Below are 17674 nucleotides of genomic sequence, written 5' to 3'. Positions count from 1 at the left end.
AAAAGAAGATCCAAATCACAAGAATTGTAAACAAAAAGGGTGTCATCACAACAGAACCAACTGAAATAAAAAAGACACTGACAGAATATTATGAAAAACTGTACTCCAACAGATTTGAGAACCTAGAAGAGATGGATAAGTTTCTAGAATCACAAGACCTACCTAAACTATCCCACTCAGAGACAGAATACTTGAACAGACCTACAACAAAAGAAGAAAATGAACAGGTCATAAAAAACTTCCCACAAAGAAAAGTCCTGGCCCTGATGGCTTCACTGGAGAAGTTTAACAAATATTCAGGGAAGAGTTGACACCTATACTACTCAAGCTATTCCAGAACAAGATGAAATACTCCCAAACTCATTTCATGAAGCAAGCACAACACTAATACCAACACCAGGAAAAGATACCACCATAAAGGAAAACTATAGACCAATATCCCTCATGAACATAGATGCAAAAATCTTTAACAAAATCCTAGCCAACAGAATCCAACAACATATCAAAAAATTAATACACCCTGACCAAGTGGGATTCATACCAGGTTTACAAGGGTGGTTCAACATCAGAAAAACAATCAGTGTAATCCACCACATAAACAAAACAAAAGAAAAGAACCACATGATTATATCAGTTGATGCAGAAAAGGCATCTGATAAAATCCAACACCCATTCCTGTTCAGAAGTCTCAGCAAAATAGGGATAGAAGGGAAATTCCTCAACATAATAAAAGGCATATATGCAAAGCCAATGGCCAGCATCATTATTAATGGAGGAAGACTCAAGGCTTTCCCCTTATGAACGGGAACCAGATAGGGATGCCCTCTAACACCACTTCTATTTAACATTGTATTGGAAGTCCTGGCCAGGGCAATAAGGCAAGAAGGAGAAATAAAAGGCATACAAATTGGCAAAGAGGGAGTAAAACTATCTCTATTTGTGAACAATATGATCCTGTACATAGAAAACCCAAGGGACTCAATAAAAAAATCTACTGGAACTAATAGGTTCAGCAAAGTGGTAGGATACAATGTCAACATATAAAAATCAGTTGGATTCCTCTACACCAATGAAGAGTCCTCTGATAAAGAAATAAGGGAAATAATACCACTTATTTACAACAGCTACTAAAAAGATAAAATATCTAGGAATAAACCTTACCAGAGACACAAAAGACCTATACAAAGAAAACTATAAAACATTGCTACAAGAGACAACAAAGGGACTGCATAAATGGAAGAACCTTTGTTCATGGATAGGTAGACTGGATATTGTGAAATTGTCAATACTACCTAAAGCAATCTACACATTTAACGTAATCTCAATCCATATTCTACAAAATTTTTTAAGGACATGGAAAAACCAATTACTAACTTCATATAGAAACAAAAGAGACCTCGGATAAGCAGAGCACTTCTGAAGAAGAAGAACAAAGTGGGAGGTCTCACACACCTGAATCTTAAGAACTACTATACAGCCATATTAGTCAAAACAGCATGGTACTTGTACAATGATAGACAGACCAATGGAACAGAATCGAAAGTCCAGATATAGACCCATCCATCTATGGACAACTGATCTTTGACAAAGGTCCAAAACCCATCAAATGGGGAAGAGACAGCCTCTTTAACAAATGGTACTGGCAAAACTGGCTATCCACTTGCAGAAAAATGAAACAAGACCCATACTTCACCCCATATACAAAAACAAACTCAAGCCGGATTAAAGACTTAAATGTAAAAAACCCAAACCTATAAAATTCATCAAAGAGAAAACAGGGCAAATCTGGGGGCCTTAATTTATGGCATAAATAGACTAGCAAGCATAACCCAGAATGCACAGGAAGTAGAAGAAAAGCTACATTACTGGGACCTTTTAAAAATTAAATTCTTGTGCGCATTGAAAGATTTCGTCAAAAGGGGAAAAAGAGAACCTACAGATTGGGAGAAAATATTTGCCTATGACATATCTGATAAAGGACTTATCTCCAAAATCTATAGAAAACTTCAACACCTCAACACCAAACAGACAAATAACCCAATTGACAAATGGGCAAAAGGCTTGAAGACACACTTCACCAAAGAAGATATACAGGCAGCCAACAAACATACGAGAAACTGCTCACGATCATTAGTCATTAGAGAGATGCAAATCAAAACGATGAGATATCATTTCATCCCAGTAATAATAGCAAAGTTCAGCAGGTCAGAAAATAGCAAATGTTGGCGAGGTTGTGGAGAGATTGGAACTCCTGTGCACTGCTGGTGGGATTGTAAAATGGTACAACCATTGTGGCATATGGTATGGTGTTTCCTTAAAAAATTGAAAACAGAAGTACCATCTGACCCAGCAATTCCATTACTAGGAATATATCCTAAAGAGGTGAGAGATAGCACACAAACAGACATATGTACACCTATGTTCACTGCAGCACAATTCACCCCAGCAAGGAGATGGAAACAACCTAAATGGCCATCAATGAATGAGTGGATAACCAAATTATGGTACAGGTACACAATGGAATACTGTGCTACATTAAAGAACAATGAGGGATACGCACATCACCTCACAATGTGGATGAGCCTGGAGGACAATACGGTAAGTGAAATAAGTCAGTCATGGAAGGACAAGTACTGTATGAGCCCATTACTATAAAAAGACAAAGAAGTGTTTGCTTGCAAAAAGGGACTCACATTCTAGGTTTTCGGGGTGGGAAGGGAAGGGGAGAGATTAATTTCAGGCTAGTTGGGGCCCACACGCTGATGTGGGTAAGGGGAGGGATATACAGAAAGAGTCTGAGACCACCATGATAACATTAGGAAAAGGAAGGACACTGAATTGTGCACACAGGAGATAGACAACAGATGCTAATACCAACCAGCATGCCCACTATAACACATTACCATTAATACCAAACACATAAACATCAGAGAGGACCAGATAGGGGTCAGTGAGCAGAAGTATACTTTAGACCAAGGATAGATTCAGCATAGGCTAATCTTGCACAGATACCAGTGATACAAAATACCTGCAATCCTTACAGAAAGAAGACAACACAGAGTTATCCCTCACAGACACCCAGACACTATGGGAGAGAGATCCAATAGATCTACTGTCTCAGGACCATAGTACTGGGGGACAGCAGACTCAGTTGGCACAGCAAAATACATAAAAAGCCTTGTTCCTCATCCTACCTTGGTGAGTAGCTACTGGGGTCTTAAAAGTTTTCAAGCGGCCATCTAAGATGCACCTAATGGTCTCCTAACATCGGAAGTGAAAAAGAGTGCAAAAAACAAGGGCATTTGGAAGCAATCAGCCCTAGGACACAATGGCCTTCGAGACCAGAACTAGATGGTGCCTGGCTACCAATGCCAACCACTAAGAAAAGGATCAAAACTGGAGATTCAGGATAGAGTGGGAGGAAAAATGTGGAACAAAATCCAAAAACTCAATAATGACCAGAATTACTGGTCAGATGGAATATGGTGAGACCCCTAATACTACGGCCCTGGAATACATTCTGCATCTAGAATAAAACTCACTCCCAGGGGCTGGCTCTCAGCCCAATAGTTAACAAGATGTACATGCAGACAACTCAACTCAGGGAGATATACCCACATACTCTATGGAAATATATCCCGTGGAGCAATAGACCACAGGGCACCAGAGGGGCAACACTCACACGGAGGTGATGCAGGACAGACAGGAGTGTCTAACTATGAGGGGCATAGAGGGAGGGTTACTGGGCAGGGAGGGGAGGGGATTGGGTTAGGGTTGGACATGGTAAAAGGAAGTGAAACTAAATGCACACATGATGTTGAATGGAAAATATACTCTTAAAAAAATTAATATAAAGTATTTAAAGTACTGAATGTGATATGTGGTACATCCCTCAGTGACATTATTCTAAAACAGAGATCTAAAAGATATGCTAATTAATGAGTCCATCTGATCATAATTTTATTGTTGTTTTCAAAATAAATGTTTTTATTCATTTCCCTGCTCAGACATTATAGAATTTTAATTCTATAATGTGATGCATTTCAGACAGTTATTATTTTACTTTTTGTACAACTTGGTCCATGACATAAACGAGGCTGAAATCATTATCCTTGAAAAGTCAAAATTCTGAAAAAGTCACCAAATGATGACACTGAAATGATACTATCTTTACCGATATGTTTAGTTATAGCATAATTTAATATGTACTTTATTGAGTTATGGTCACAGTTGGAAGTAAATTCTTCATAATGCTAAGAAAACATATTTGAAAGGGTATAATAAACATAAAAGCATAACTTTGCACTAAACTCCACACTCACAGACACATAAAACCAAAAAAATAAAAACTCACTGCCATCAAGTCGATTCAACTCATAGCGACCTCTCCTTGGGTTTCCGAGGTGGTATCTCTATGGAAGTAGATTGCCTGATCTTCTTTCCGAAGCCTGGCTGGTAGGTTTGAACTGCCAGCCTTCTGGTTAGCAGTCAAATGCCTTAGGTACTACACCACCAGAGCTCCCTCACACACACATACACCAGTTTAATATTTAATTGTTATTTTTCAATCAAATATTTTCTCTTAATTATTTCTTTTTATAATGGTCAAAATGTACACAACAAAACATTTACCATTTCAACATTTTTTACATGTACAATTCAATGACATTAATTACATTTATCAGATTGGTCCACCATCACCACTATCCAAATTTTTCCATCCACCTTAACTGTAATTTTTCAAAACATGAAAAAAATATGTCTCTCATACAAATTTAGAATGAACATATGTCAAAAATTTATCTCAGTTATGAGGTTACCAGTAAGACAGTAAGGCTGGTCCCATGAGCATTTAAGGAACTGAGTATTTATGTTGTTGTTGTTGTTATGTGCTGTCAAGTTGGGAAGTATCACTATAGAAGTAGATTGCCCCATCTTCCTTCCGAGGAGTGGCTGGTGGGTTTGAACCACTAGCCTTCTGGTTAGCAGTCAAGTGCCTTAGCCACTATGCTACCAGAGATCCTCTGAGTATTTATAGACATTAAAAAATATGTTAAAATAAGGATGCTAGATTAGAGATGACACAGATTATGTCATAGAGGGAAATAAAACCATACCTTTTGGTGTTGTCTCTTCCAGTCCAAAATCTATAAGTTACCATAACTTATAGTATGTGGGCTTGAATCAACTAGTAAATATCAAAGTCAAGCACAAGTATGCTCTGCTAGAACTGGGGTTGGCAAACAATGGCCCATGGTTCAATGTGGCCCACCACTTATTTTTGCAATAAAGTTTTATTGGAGTACATCCCAATCATTTACATACTGTCTATGGCTGCTTTCACATTACAATAGCAGGGCTGAATAGTTTCAAAACTGAATTGAATGTATTAACTATCTGCCCTATCATAGAAAAAAAAAGGTTGTTCAAGATAATTAAATAATCCTTGGGCAGGTCTGTTAAACAATATGCCAGTGTGACATTTAAAAGACATAACACTCCTCTTCTTAGTCTTATTTTCAAGTTTTGGATATTTTTCTTACCAGCCTCACTAATGGCAACTTTCTTTTTAGCTTGCAGCAAAACCAAAAATACATTACTATTAAAATCCTGGTACTTATTGACACAAAAAGACCCTAATAATAATTACAACCTGAAATTAGGCATTTATAGACATTAAATAGATATTTAGTGATTAGGCCCTAAAGAGGAGGAAAGGGACAGTTACCTATTTTTCACTCTCTTTGTGGGAGCTCTGGTGGCCTAGTGCCTAAGACATTTGAGTGCTAACCAGAAGACTAGCAGTTCAAACCCACCAGCCACTCCTCAGAAGGAAGGTTGGGCAATCTACTTCTGTAGTGATATCACCTTGGAAACCCAAGGAGGGGTTGCTATGAGTCGGATCTGACTTCACAGCAGTGTGTTTGGTTTCGGTTCGTTTGTGCCATGCAGTGAGCTAAACGCTTTCCATGCATCATTTCATTAGTCTTCTAACACAATACAGAGATAATGACTTTTGAAAGTAGATAAACTCATCAAAGATTATTTCACTACATGATGAATTTGCTGAATACCAAATTCACCAAAAAACTAAGAATGTTTTCCAAGGTTTAATTTTTCATGACTCCATTGCAGCCATTCTGGCAGCCACGGGGCAGTGCAACAGTGCTGTGTATAGCATTCAACGCAGCTCCATGTGTTTCTCATACTCTCCTGGTGCTGCCCGTGTCTCTAACCTTGACTTTACATTTCTGGCAGCTAAACAGTTGCTGTTGGCTATTATACATTTAGTTTAAGTCATTTGTTTGACAGTTTTTGACCAAATGGCCAACTGATTCTTCTACAAAGTGATTTTGCTTAAATTGCCTTATGGGAAATTGACCTGGACCTTGCAACTTATGACTGAGGAACCTAAGAGGCAGACACATGAATTAATGCACCATAGGATATACAAATCAGTGTGATTCTAGAAGTCAAGTACTTCGACTATTCAAGACTCTTCCCTGCCCCTCGTGGTGATATTCCACAAATTAAACATTTTTAAAGAAACTGAACAAATCCTAAGGTAGGTTAAGAGTCCTTAGGTGGTGCAAATGGTTAATGCCTTAGGCTGCTAACTGAGAGGTTAGAAGTTTAAGTCTACCCAGAGGCACCTTAGAAGAAAGGCCTGGAGAACTACTTCCAAAAAATTAGCCACTGAAACCCTACCGAGCATAGTTCTACCCAACACGCACAGAGTAGGTCATGAGTTGGAGTCAACGTGATAGCAACTGGTCTTAGGCTAGATCAGGAGTAAACAGAGGAGTCCCTGAATGGTACAAATGATTAAGTGCTCAACTACTAGCCAAAAGATTGGCAGTTCAAATCTACCCAAAGACACTTTGGGAGACAGCATTGGCATTCTGCTTCTGAAAGGTCACAGCCTTGGAAACCCTATGGAGCAGTATGGATTCCTATAGGTTGCAATCACGCAACAGCGACTAACAACAACAATAGGAGTAAATAAACCTTCCAGCTTCTCTCTCATTATTAATTCTACTATGGCATAAACTAGCTGGAGGCATGGAGAAGAAGGGGAGTTTCAATGCCCAGAGCATAAACAAGAGTTTCAGGGAGCATATGGCCATCACCCTCTACCACCACCAATGGCCAAAAAGAAAGATTTCTCAGAGGCTCAATGAAGCAGTTCAAATACCAGTTGTCCCTATTTTAAGAAATCCAGAAATGATCAGATTTTGAACCCTGCCATCAGACTAACTCCTTACAGAAAAATGATCCTCCTTCCCTAAATGAAGGAAGTCTGGTGGTGCAGTGCTTAAAGCATCTGGCTACTAACCAGGTTGGCCATTCAAACCCACCAGCTGCTCTGTGGGAGGAAGATGAGGCAATCTACTTCTGCAAAGATTTACAGCCTTGGAAATCCTATGAGTCTCTATGAGTCAGAATCAACTTGATGGCAGTGGGTTTTTTTTCTTTGCCCTAAATAGCCTTCATGCCCCTGCTGAACTTGACTTTAAACCTTCCAGAGTGCTCTGGACTGGAGGTTTACTCCCCACTGCAGCAAGACTAGGATGTCTTCCAGAAGTCAGCAGGAGAGTTCTATATGCTGGATGCTAGCCTGCAGTGTGTCAGACTGCCTTCTCCTCTCCCAGGGTTGGGAGATGCAGAAGGAGGAAGACCAAAGCTCAGGGGATCCTATAATTGCTGATAGGAGACCAAACCTCTACAACTCCACTTAACCTGTGTCCCTCAACTCAAACCTGTAACATATCTTGGGTGGCACACAAAGAACGGTGCCGGGAAAGTGACACACTCTTGTTTGATGATGTTCCTTGAACAGAATCCATTAGGTAATTTTCCATGAGTTGTATGTGGAGTAATGGCTGATGTGAGCTGTTATTCAATAAACAGGGGAAACACAAGAGCCTTTCTGTGTGGTTATAAATCATTTTAATTAGGCGGCTGTAATACAGTCCCGAACCACCATTAGCTGTTCTTGTTATTGCCTAAATTGATTTCTTTTCCCACCTCTCATTTAATACTTCATTTCTAAAGGAAATGGTAGACTGTTGCTTACTTTGGGAAATGAAGTTGGGAAGCCAACACAGCCTAGTTGAATACTCAGGCTCCTATTTTGCTCCTTTCAAGCCTTCCTCCTTCTTCAAAATAAATTGTTGCCATCTCAGCCCTCTCAGAGGTGGCAAAGTCCATACCCTTCTTGTAGAATTTATAACTTCATGATGTGCTAGTTTGTATTCATTGGTTTCTCTTACTGACTAGATCAGGGGTTGAAAAGATGTGGCCCATGGACCAAACTTGGCTGGCTGGCTGTTTTCGTCTGGCCCACAGACTAAGAATGTTTTTTGTGTTTTTAAATGGTTGGGGGGAGGAAGAAGAAGAAAAATATTTGTGACATGAAAATTCTATAAAATTCAAATTTTGGTATCCAAAAATAAAGTTTTATTGGAACAAGGCATACTCATTGGCATACATATTGTTTGTGGCTGCTTTTATACTGATACAGCAGAGATAAGCAGTTGTAATAGAGATCATATGGTCTGCAAAGCCTAAAATGTTTAGCATTTTGCCAACTCCTTGTGGACAGCAATTGTGCCTCAATCTATTATCTCCAATCCCTCTCTCCTCATTGCTGGCATTGAACCTTGCAAATGCTGCTTAGAGAGCATGGAATTTGGACTCACATAGAGCTGAGTTTGACCTGAGATCTCTACTTAGTGGTTGCTTGCCCTGAAGCAAGTCATTTAACCTCTCTGAGCCTCAGTTTCCTCATCTGTAAAATGGGAATAAGTGTATCTACCCCACAGGGTCATTATGATGTTTTCATCATTTAATGTAGGCAAAATCTCAAGTACAGTGTCTGGCACATACTAAGCATTCAATAAATGGTGGTGGTTATTATGATTACTTGAGGAGGGAATACCCTCTCCTCATTTCTTTTGCTTCCATTCAGGGAAACATACTTTAAATCTACTCTTTTAGAAGTAGGAAGTAAGGAAGAAAACATCTTGCCTCATGTGACCTGCTCTTCCTTTGAGAAGGAGTGACTTAGCTGGGGAAGGAGTCGAAGATGCACAACTCAGTCCAGCCATCCCCTTCAAGATGTGTTTTCCACAAGATACACTTTTTCTGTCACTCCAGAAGCAGCCTGCTGGGATACTGGGGTGGGGTGAGGCCTGAGCCACCAGGCTCTGCCAGTGCTGGTTGGGTGAGCTCAGTTCAGGGCAAATATATGAAAAGAAGCTCGCATGCTCAGCAGACCAAATATGCATTTTCTAAGTCAGCTCTAATCGCAGTAGAGTCAATATTTTGATCACCAGCTTTCTGATCCTGTTGTGTCTTTCAGTTGGTTCAGACTTCTTCCCTCAGAGGAAGAGAGGAGTGCTTTGCACTGTCCTCTAGAACTCCAACAACCAAAAACCAAACCAAACTCACTGCCGTCAAGTTGATTATGACTCATAGTGAACCCCATTGTGTTTCTAAGGCTGTAAATCTTTAAATCTTTATGGAAGCAGACTGCTTCATCTTTTTTTCTGCAGAGTGGCTGGTGGGTTTGAATGGCCTTAACCACTACACCAAAATGTCAACAGGTGCTCCATAAATTCTTATTAAATGCAACATATTCTCCTGAACTATGACACACTTGCATACAAGGCAAACAAGTGCTTCTTTTGGTGAAAGTCAACATTCTCTCTCTTTGTCATTTGGAGGCAGAAGTTCATGGAGGGATGGACACTGGGAAGAGGTAACTGTGGGGAGGAGGTGGGAGGGGAGCTGTTGCATTGTGGTAAACTGTGGTTAGTGTCATGAGACAAAGTGTATGTGAACTGCTGTATGGAAAGTGAATTTGCTCTGTAAATCTTCACCCAAATCACAATTAAAAAAAAAATAATAATAATTTGTAAGGATAATTACCTGGCCAAAGACTTATGAACCAGAGGCAGCAATGTGAAAGTGCTAAGCTAATCAGTCAAGAGGATAATGCTTGGAATCAAATTCCCTGGTTCCAAATTCTAGGACTATCATTAATGTGACCCTGGGCAAATTCCTTTACTTCTCTGTTCCTCAATTATACCATCTTCAGAAAGAGGATATGGATGCCTATTTCAAATGATTTTTCTGAGAATAAATTGAGAAAATGCATGGGAATAATTTCTAGTGGGTGTCACAAAATTTTCTTTCCCAGAACAATAGGTCTTCTTTTTTAAAAAACAAAAACTTCTAGAATAGCCACTAAAAATAATTTAGCTAACTGTGAAGATCAAATCCCTGCCTACAAGATAACAAATGCTGCTTTGCAATGATGAGAAAATTGGAATCACAAGTTGTACCATGGACACACTAAATTTGAAGAAGGTGTAGGACAACCAAAGGAAGATGTCAAATAAGCAAAATAGACCTGCCAGTTGGAACTTGCAGAAATATAGACCAGAGATATAAATTCTGGAAATCATCAACCTTGATAGTATGTAAATCCATGGGGACTGATGAGATTCCCTAAAAAGAGAGCTTAAGAAGAAGACAAGTGGTCCAGGATGATACTCTGAGAAACCTCACCATTTGGGAATCATGCTAAGGAGGAGAAAATCCAAAGAAAATTGAGAAGAAAATATAAAGAAGGAAAGAAGGAGGTAAATGAGGATAGAGTGGTGTCTCTGAAGCAAGAAGGGATGCATTTCAAGAAGGAAAAGGAAATTGACTGAGGTGAAAGCTATGAGAAGTTCAGCTAAGTTGAAGACCCATAATATGCCCTGGCTTTTCACCCTACCCACTGCCCCAATTTCATGCCCAGCCACAGTGAACTTCTTTGGTCTCTCTGAATGTACCAAATGTTTTCTTGCTTCTGGGCCTTTGTGCATGCTGTTCCACCTGGAATATCTTCCTTGGCCTATGGATCAGTTCCTCTAGGAAGTATTCCTGAACAGCTTTCCACCAGTTTCCCAGGCCTACTTAGGTGTCTGTGCCCTTGTTATGTGTTCACTTAGCACCCAGAACTCCCATTATTTCACTGTATCATAATTTCCTGTTTAATTGTTTTTCTCCATCTCTAAGTTTGAGCTCCACTAGAGCAGACACTATACTTGTTCATTATTAGATCAACAATATGTATCACAGTACCTAGTGCACAGTGGACATTCAATAAATATTTCTAAACAGGATGCCTGGTGGGACCTGTAAATAGAACACCCAGTGTCACTCCTCAATCTCCCAATCATGCCCTAGACCCAACAGGGCAGTACGATGAACCAGGCCTGCAAAGGAGGCTTACACATGCCATCTAACCTCATCTTCATAGTAACTCTCCAAGGAAAGAAGCAACATCAGGTGTACTCAAACTCACCAATCTGTGAAGAGCAGAAGCTGGAATTTCAACCCACATTTGGTCCAGCTTCAATGCCATGCTCCAACAAGTATTTCCAAGTGCCCTAGAATAATGGATGTGGCCTCTGCTTTCTTTCATCCATGGAAAAGTCTAAGACTAAGCATGTAGACTAGATGATTGATACATGCTGTTTTGTGCAGTGGTCCCAAGCAGTTTCCAGAACCAAGCTGTCTGGTTTGAGTCTGGCTCTACCTTTACCAGCTGAAGGGCTGGTCAGGTCTGGACAATACCCTTCTCTGCTTCCTGGGGTGGTCATGAAGGTTAAATGAGCAAACTTCATATTGATGATGATGATGATGATGATGATGATGAACTGCTGTCCAGTCATTTCTGACTCACAGCGACCCCTCCTTGGGTTTCTGAGGAGGTAGCTCTATGGAAGTAATTGCTCAATCTTCTTTCCTAGGAGTGGCTGGTGTGTTTGAACCACCAGCCTTCTGGTTAGCAGTCAAATGCCTTAGGCACTACACCAACTATGTTGTTGTTATGTGCCGTCGAGTTGGACCCGACTTATAGCGACCCATCCTTGGGTTTCCGAGGTGGTATCACTACGGAAGTAGATTGCCCAACCTTCCTTCCAAGGAGTGGCTAGTGGGTTTGAACCACCAGCCTTTTGGTTAGCAGTCATGCATTATTATTTTTTTTTTTTTCTGATTATAAATCTTATATATGTTAATTGTAAAAATAACTGGAGAATGCTGTGGTAAGCGCTTTCTATACATTTCTCTTTTACAGAGGCTGTCTGCCTAAAAGCTAGAGCAAATCTCTGGTGCAGATCATCTGGTCCTACCAGGCACTAAAAATGTAAAGAGAGAACTTAAAACAGTATCCAGTGCTATTTTCTGTTGTTGTTATCATTGTTTTTGCTACTGTTATCATTATGGGTTCACAAGAGGCTCATGCTGTGAGTGTTATAATGTGCATTTTACGGAGACAGTGGAAGGTTAAATAACCAGACCACAGCTACCACGAAGTGAGAGGCACAATTGGGACTTGAATCCAGTTCTATTCGCCTGCAAAACTACCTTGCTCTTCCACATCATTAACACCCCGGTAGGAGCCTTTCACCTTTGTAAATCTACTCCTCTGAAGGTGACTGATAACTCACCATTCTGCTGCTTTTCTCCAGATGACTTCTCAGCTTTGGAATTTTTCCCATGAGCGTTGTCACTTTTGCTTGTGCGTGTTCCATTGACTTGATTCTTCACTTCCCCAGATGTCTTTTTCTCAGCTTTGCCAGTTGCGCCTTCTTCAGCCTGGCTCTTAGCTTCCATTTCCTTTTGCTTCTCCTCTGCGGCCAGGCGAGCCTTTTCCTCTGCTTCCTTTTTGGCCTTCTCTTCTGCATCCATTGCGAGTTAGTAAAGGCATAGAAAAGATAAAAGAGGTCATGGCATTAGGAGAATTGCTTCTTTAGGGAAATACACACACACACACACACACACACACACTGGGAACTGATACACTAAAATGACTTAGGTGTTTATTGAGTGTTTAGGCATATTGCCTAAGGCATATGACTGCTAACCAGAAGGCTGGAGGTTCAAACCCACCAGCCACTCCTCAGAATGAAGGTTGGGCAATCTACTTCCGTAGCGATACCACCTCGGAAACCCAAGGAGGGGTCCCTATGAGTTGGATCTGACTTGATGGCAGTGAGTGAGAGGCATACTTTTTGTTAATTCAAGTCAGAATGGCATATATATTCAGGAAACCAATAATATAGATTCCTGGTGATCAACTTCAAGTAGGGAGTCATAATAAGGATAACAATAACTAAAAAATTAATATTAAAATTGACATTTTTTATTAATATTGTTACAGATACCATCTACTGAGTGTGTTTTCTATGCTTGGTTTCATGCTAAGTGCTTCCAAAAATTATTTTCTTTCATCATTAAAACACCCTTATGAAGTAGCTATTATTATTATTACTACCATTATTAATAGTAATAGTTACTATTATTGTAACATTACTTTACAAATGTAGAAACCAAGGTTCAGAAAAGTTACAAAGCTTGCCTAAGACACACAGAAAGAATTGGAGCTTTATGTAAGTTTGCTTAGGACCAAGAGTTTAAACATAGACAACTGACTGTAAACCAAAAATCAGGGAAAATAACCACCATTAGAACAGCACAGTGTCAGGCCACTGCTTGTGAAATTAAAGAGGAAGAGAGTAACTAAGCCTTGCGAAAATGTGGTCTTCAAAGCAACCATAAGATGAGAGGTGGCCTTTGGTTTGGTCAGGTATCCTGGTCCATGTGTCCTTCCCTTTAATGAGAGAATGCCAACATTATTTCCAACTTGATTGTGAAAGAGTCTGACTCTATGCTTAATAAAAAATATAGCATAACTGCATAGGAACATGTACTTATGAAAATATTAGTTCATTCAACTAATATTTTTGGAGCACCTACAGTTCCAAACACTATTTTAGGCACAGAGAGGCTGCAGCTGCAAACATAAGAGACTGATCCAGTAGAAAAGACAACAATTAAAAATCACTGTGATAATGTCAGATAGTGAAAAGTGCTTTGCCAAAGTAAAACAGAATAATACCAGGGAACATGATCGGTAGAGGGGAGGGAGGTGACTTTGGATAAAGAGGTAAAGAAGGCTTCTTTGAGAAGGTGACATTTGACCCAACAGCTGAATGACAAAGAGTCGGTTATACAATAATCTGAGCAAAGAGTTTCAGGCAGAGGAAACAACAAATACAAAGACTGAGCAGCAGTAATGAACTTGATAAGTTCAAGGGACTTGGAGTTTTCCAGTATGGTTAAAGCAAAGTTGGCAAAGGTCTAGTGACTGATGATGTGGTTGGATGACAAGGGCAGGCAGGATTCAGATCATACAGGGCCTTGAAGGCACTGGGTGGACCTGGGTTATAGTAAGTAGCACATATGGAAGAGCACCTACCAGGGATTTTCTTTAGAGTCTAGAGTCTCACCCTGTATAGCATCCAGTTCACTCAAAAGACCTTCCATATCAGGCCATCAACCTCTCTTGTGAAAAGTATTAATGTGTTTCTATCTAGGTTGTTAAAAATGCCATGCACCTCATTATTGGAGTGGGCAATCTACTTTCATGGAGATACTGCCTTGGAAACCCAAGGAGGGGTTGCTATGAGTCAGAATTGACTCAACAGCTATGAGTTTGGTTTTTGGTTTTGTGTTAGTTTTGGTCCTGAAAAAGATGGCCTTTCCAAACAACATGTTTTTAATCCAATGAACACCAACTGATTGGTTATACATCTGATGATGTTTCCCTTTGTTTTAGGTGCTAAAGGATACAAAGTCAAAATCTGGTCCAGGTTCATAAGCTTACAAGGCTTTAAAAACCAGTTACTGTCAGTTGTTTTGAATTCATGGAGACCCCATGTGTGTCAGAGTAGAAGAACTGTGCTTCAGAGAGTTTTCAATGGCTAGTTTTTCTGAAGTAGATGACCAGGCCTTTCTTCCAAGGAAGCTCTGTATGCATTCCAATGTCCAACCTTTTGTTTATTAGCTGTTTGTACTATCTAGGATTTTTTGGCATGTATAGTGTAGATTTTTATTACCCCTGGCTTCATTTTACTTCTCTTGCCCTTACAGTTTGCTTGGCTCAAATATACTATGAATTTATATATTTATGTGAATTATATATATAATATATATATATATATAATATGTATAAATTTATATATTATGAATTTTTCATTCATCCATTACTTCATTGATCCATCCATTCACCTAAACCAACTGTCTGGATTTACTTCAGACAAATGAAATATGGAGGAAGGGGGCAGGTATAGGATAGTTTAAACGCTTTCCAGGTTATTCTTACATGCAATTGGGGATGAGAAGCACTGATTTAAGTTACCATGTTTATCCTTTGGTATTCAAGAAGAAGTGATACATTTGAATTATGGTGCTGGTATGAACGAACTCTGTATTGAAGAAGTACAGCCAGACTACTCCTTAGAAGTGAAGATGGCAAGACTTTGTTTTACATACTTTGGACATACTTTCAGGGAGGACCATTCCTGGGAGAAGGACAGCATCCTTGGTAAAGGAGAGGAAGACCCTTAATGAGATAGATTGACACAGTGACTGCAACAATGGGCAATGATTATGTATAGGGCACAGTACTGGGCAATTTCATTCTGTTGTGCATGGGGTCACCAGGAGTCAGAACTGACTTGTCGGCACCTAACAAAACAACATTAAAGACTTCACAATAGCACTTATGTATAATGTACAGATAAGGGAGAAATTTCTTTATAAAACAACACAGATTAATATATAGTGCGATATGTCTTCAGACTTCTACAGAAAGTTAGAACTGAAGAGTGAAAGAATGCCCTTGCAGAAGCCAAAGGCAAGATGGCATTCTCTGCAGACAGCACCTATAAAGTTCCCCGAGGTTAGGGGCAAAATGTCATCTTCATCACTGAATTCCTAGTGCTTGGCACAGTGTCTGAAATATAGCAGGTGTCCACAGAATGCTTGTTGACTAAACGTATGTACACACGAGTGTGATTTACCCTATCTGCTAATGTGACCTTATTTTCACACATTCCACCTTCAGTATAAAAACAATAGAAAGTATATAAACTCTAAAGCCCTATTCTGAAAGATTTAACCATTAGACAGGTGCTAAGTTGCCTTAACCAGTAATCAAGGTAATTTAAAAATATGACTGTCCTTATTACAGAGAAAGAAACTAAGGCAACAGGAAGAATTCATTAACACTCAAAGCCTTGTAAAAAGTAAAATAATTTATAAACCTGTCACTGAATCTCCACTTAATCTGTGAAAAACTTTTAATGTTCAGAAAAAATATCTCCACGTTGAAAATAATTTTGATAAAAACTGAAGGTGTGAAATTATGGCTTGCTACGAAAGAGCATAAAATATTATCTGAGCAAGAAAAATCCATTTGACAACTGAGTCAGACCAATTTTCTATGGGAAATCTAGCAAAATATAAAAACCAGGAGGTGCATACATTTCAGAAGCAAACTTGTTTTTGCTAAACTGAAGCTAATATCAGGCAATTAGCATTTAAATTAATAAATTGTAGCCATTATGACATCATAATCAAATCAGACAAGAGTCTGTCCCACCTCATGATTCCTTTCCAATTATGTTCCAGCAGGTGGTTCTGCAAGGGTCTTCAACTTTGCTGCACCCTTCTATCTTTGAAATATCTGCTATTAGTAATCATCTCTATGGCACTAAAAGTTGTTGTTAAGTGCTGTCGAGTCAGCACCAACTCATAGCGACCCTATGTACAACAGAACAAAACACTGCCAGGTCCTGTGCCAGCCTCACAATCCTTGCTACACCTGAGCCCATCATTGCAGCCACTGTGTTAATCCACTTCATTGAGGGCCCTCCCCTTTTTTGTTGACCCTCCACTTTATCAAGTATGATATTCTTCTCCAGGGAATGGTCCCTTCTGACAACATGACCAAATATGTGAGATGAAGTCTGGTCATTCTTGCTTCCAAGGAGCATTCTGGCTGGACTTCTTCCAGGACAGATTTGTTAGTTTTTCTGATGGTCCATGGTACTTTCAGTATTCTTTGCCAACACCACAACTCAAAAGCATCAAGTGTTCCTTGGTCTTCCTTATTCATTGTCCAGTTCTCACATGCATATATGGCAACTGAAAATACCAGGGCTTGGGTTAGGTGCACCTTAATCTTCAAGGAGATATCTCTGCTCTTCAGCATTTAAAGAGGTCTTTTGCAGCAGATCTGCCAAGTACAAATCAGTCTGATTTCTTGACTGCTGTTTCAATTGGTGTTGACTGTGGAACCAAGTAATGAAATCTTTGACAACTTCAATCTTTTCTCCATTTATCATGACGCTGCTCATTGGTCCAGTTATGAGGATTTTTGTTTTCCTCATGTTGAGATGTGGAAGAAAGGTTGGAAAATCTACTTCCATAGTGATACTGCCTTGGAAACCCAAGGAGGGGTGGCTATGAGTCGGGCCAACTCGATGGCAAAATAACAACAACAACAACATGTTGAGATGTAATCCATACCACAGACTGTACTCTTTAATCTTCATCAGTAACTGCTTCAAGTCATCCTCACTTTCCCAAAGTTGCATCGCCCACATATCACAGGTTGTTAATGAGTCTTCCTCCAGTCTGATGACATACTCTTCTTCATACAGTCTAGCTTCTCAGATTATTTGCTCAGCATACAGACTGAACAAGTACAGTGAAAGGTTACAACCCTGATATACTCCCTTCCTGATTTTAAACCACACAGTATCCC

The 17674-nt window shown here is 39.6% G+C and overlaps 1 protein-coding gene across 1 annotated transcript in view; it reads right to left on the bottom strand.

Annotated features, from left to right (window-relative positions):
* The window catches only part of PDE1C (phosphodiesterase 1C), a 787489-nt gene that overhangs the window by 78108 nt on the left and 691707 nt on the right, over positions 1 to 17674 (bottom strand). The window contains exon 16 of the mRNA XM_007945296.2: positions 12510 to 12740. Within this exon, the coding sequence (XP_007943487.1) occupies positions 12510 to 12740 (231 nt within the window). The remainder of the gene's footprint in view (positions 1 to 12509; positions 12741 to 17674) is intronic.

Source organism: Orycteropus afer, unplaced genomic scaffold (assembly GCF_000298275.1).
Source record: "Orycteropus afer afer isolate SDZICR_OR568_19922 unplaced genomic scaffold, OryAfe1.0 scaffold00008, whole genome shotgun sequence".
Lineage (NCBI taxonomy): Eukaryota > Metazoa > Chordata > Mammalia > Tubulidentata > Orycteropodidae > Orycteropus > Orycteropus afer.
This window is presented reverse-complemented; position numbering and strand designations above follow the sequence as displayed.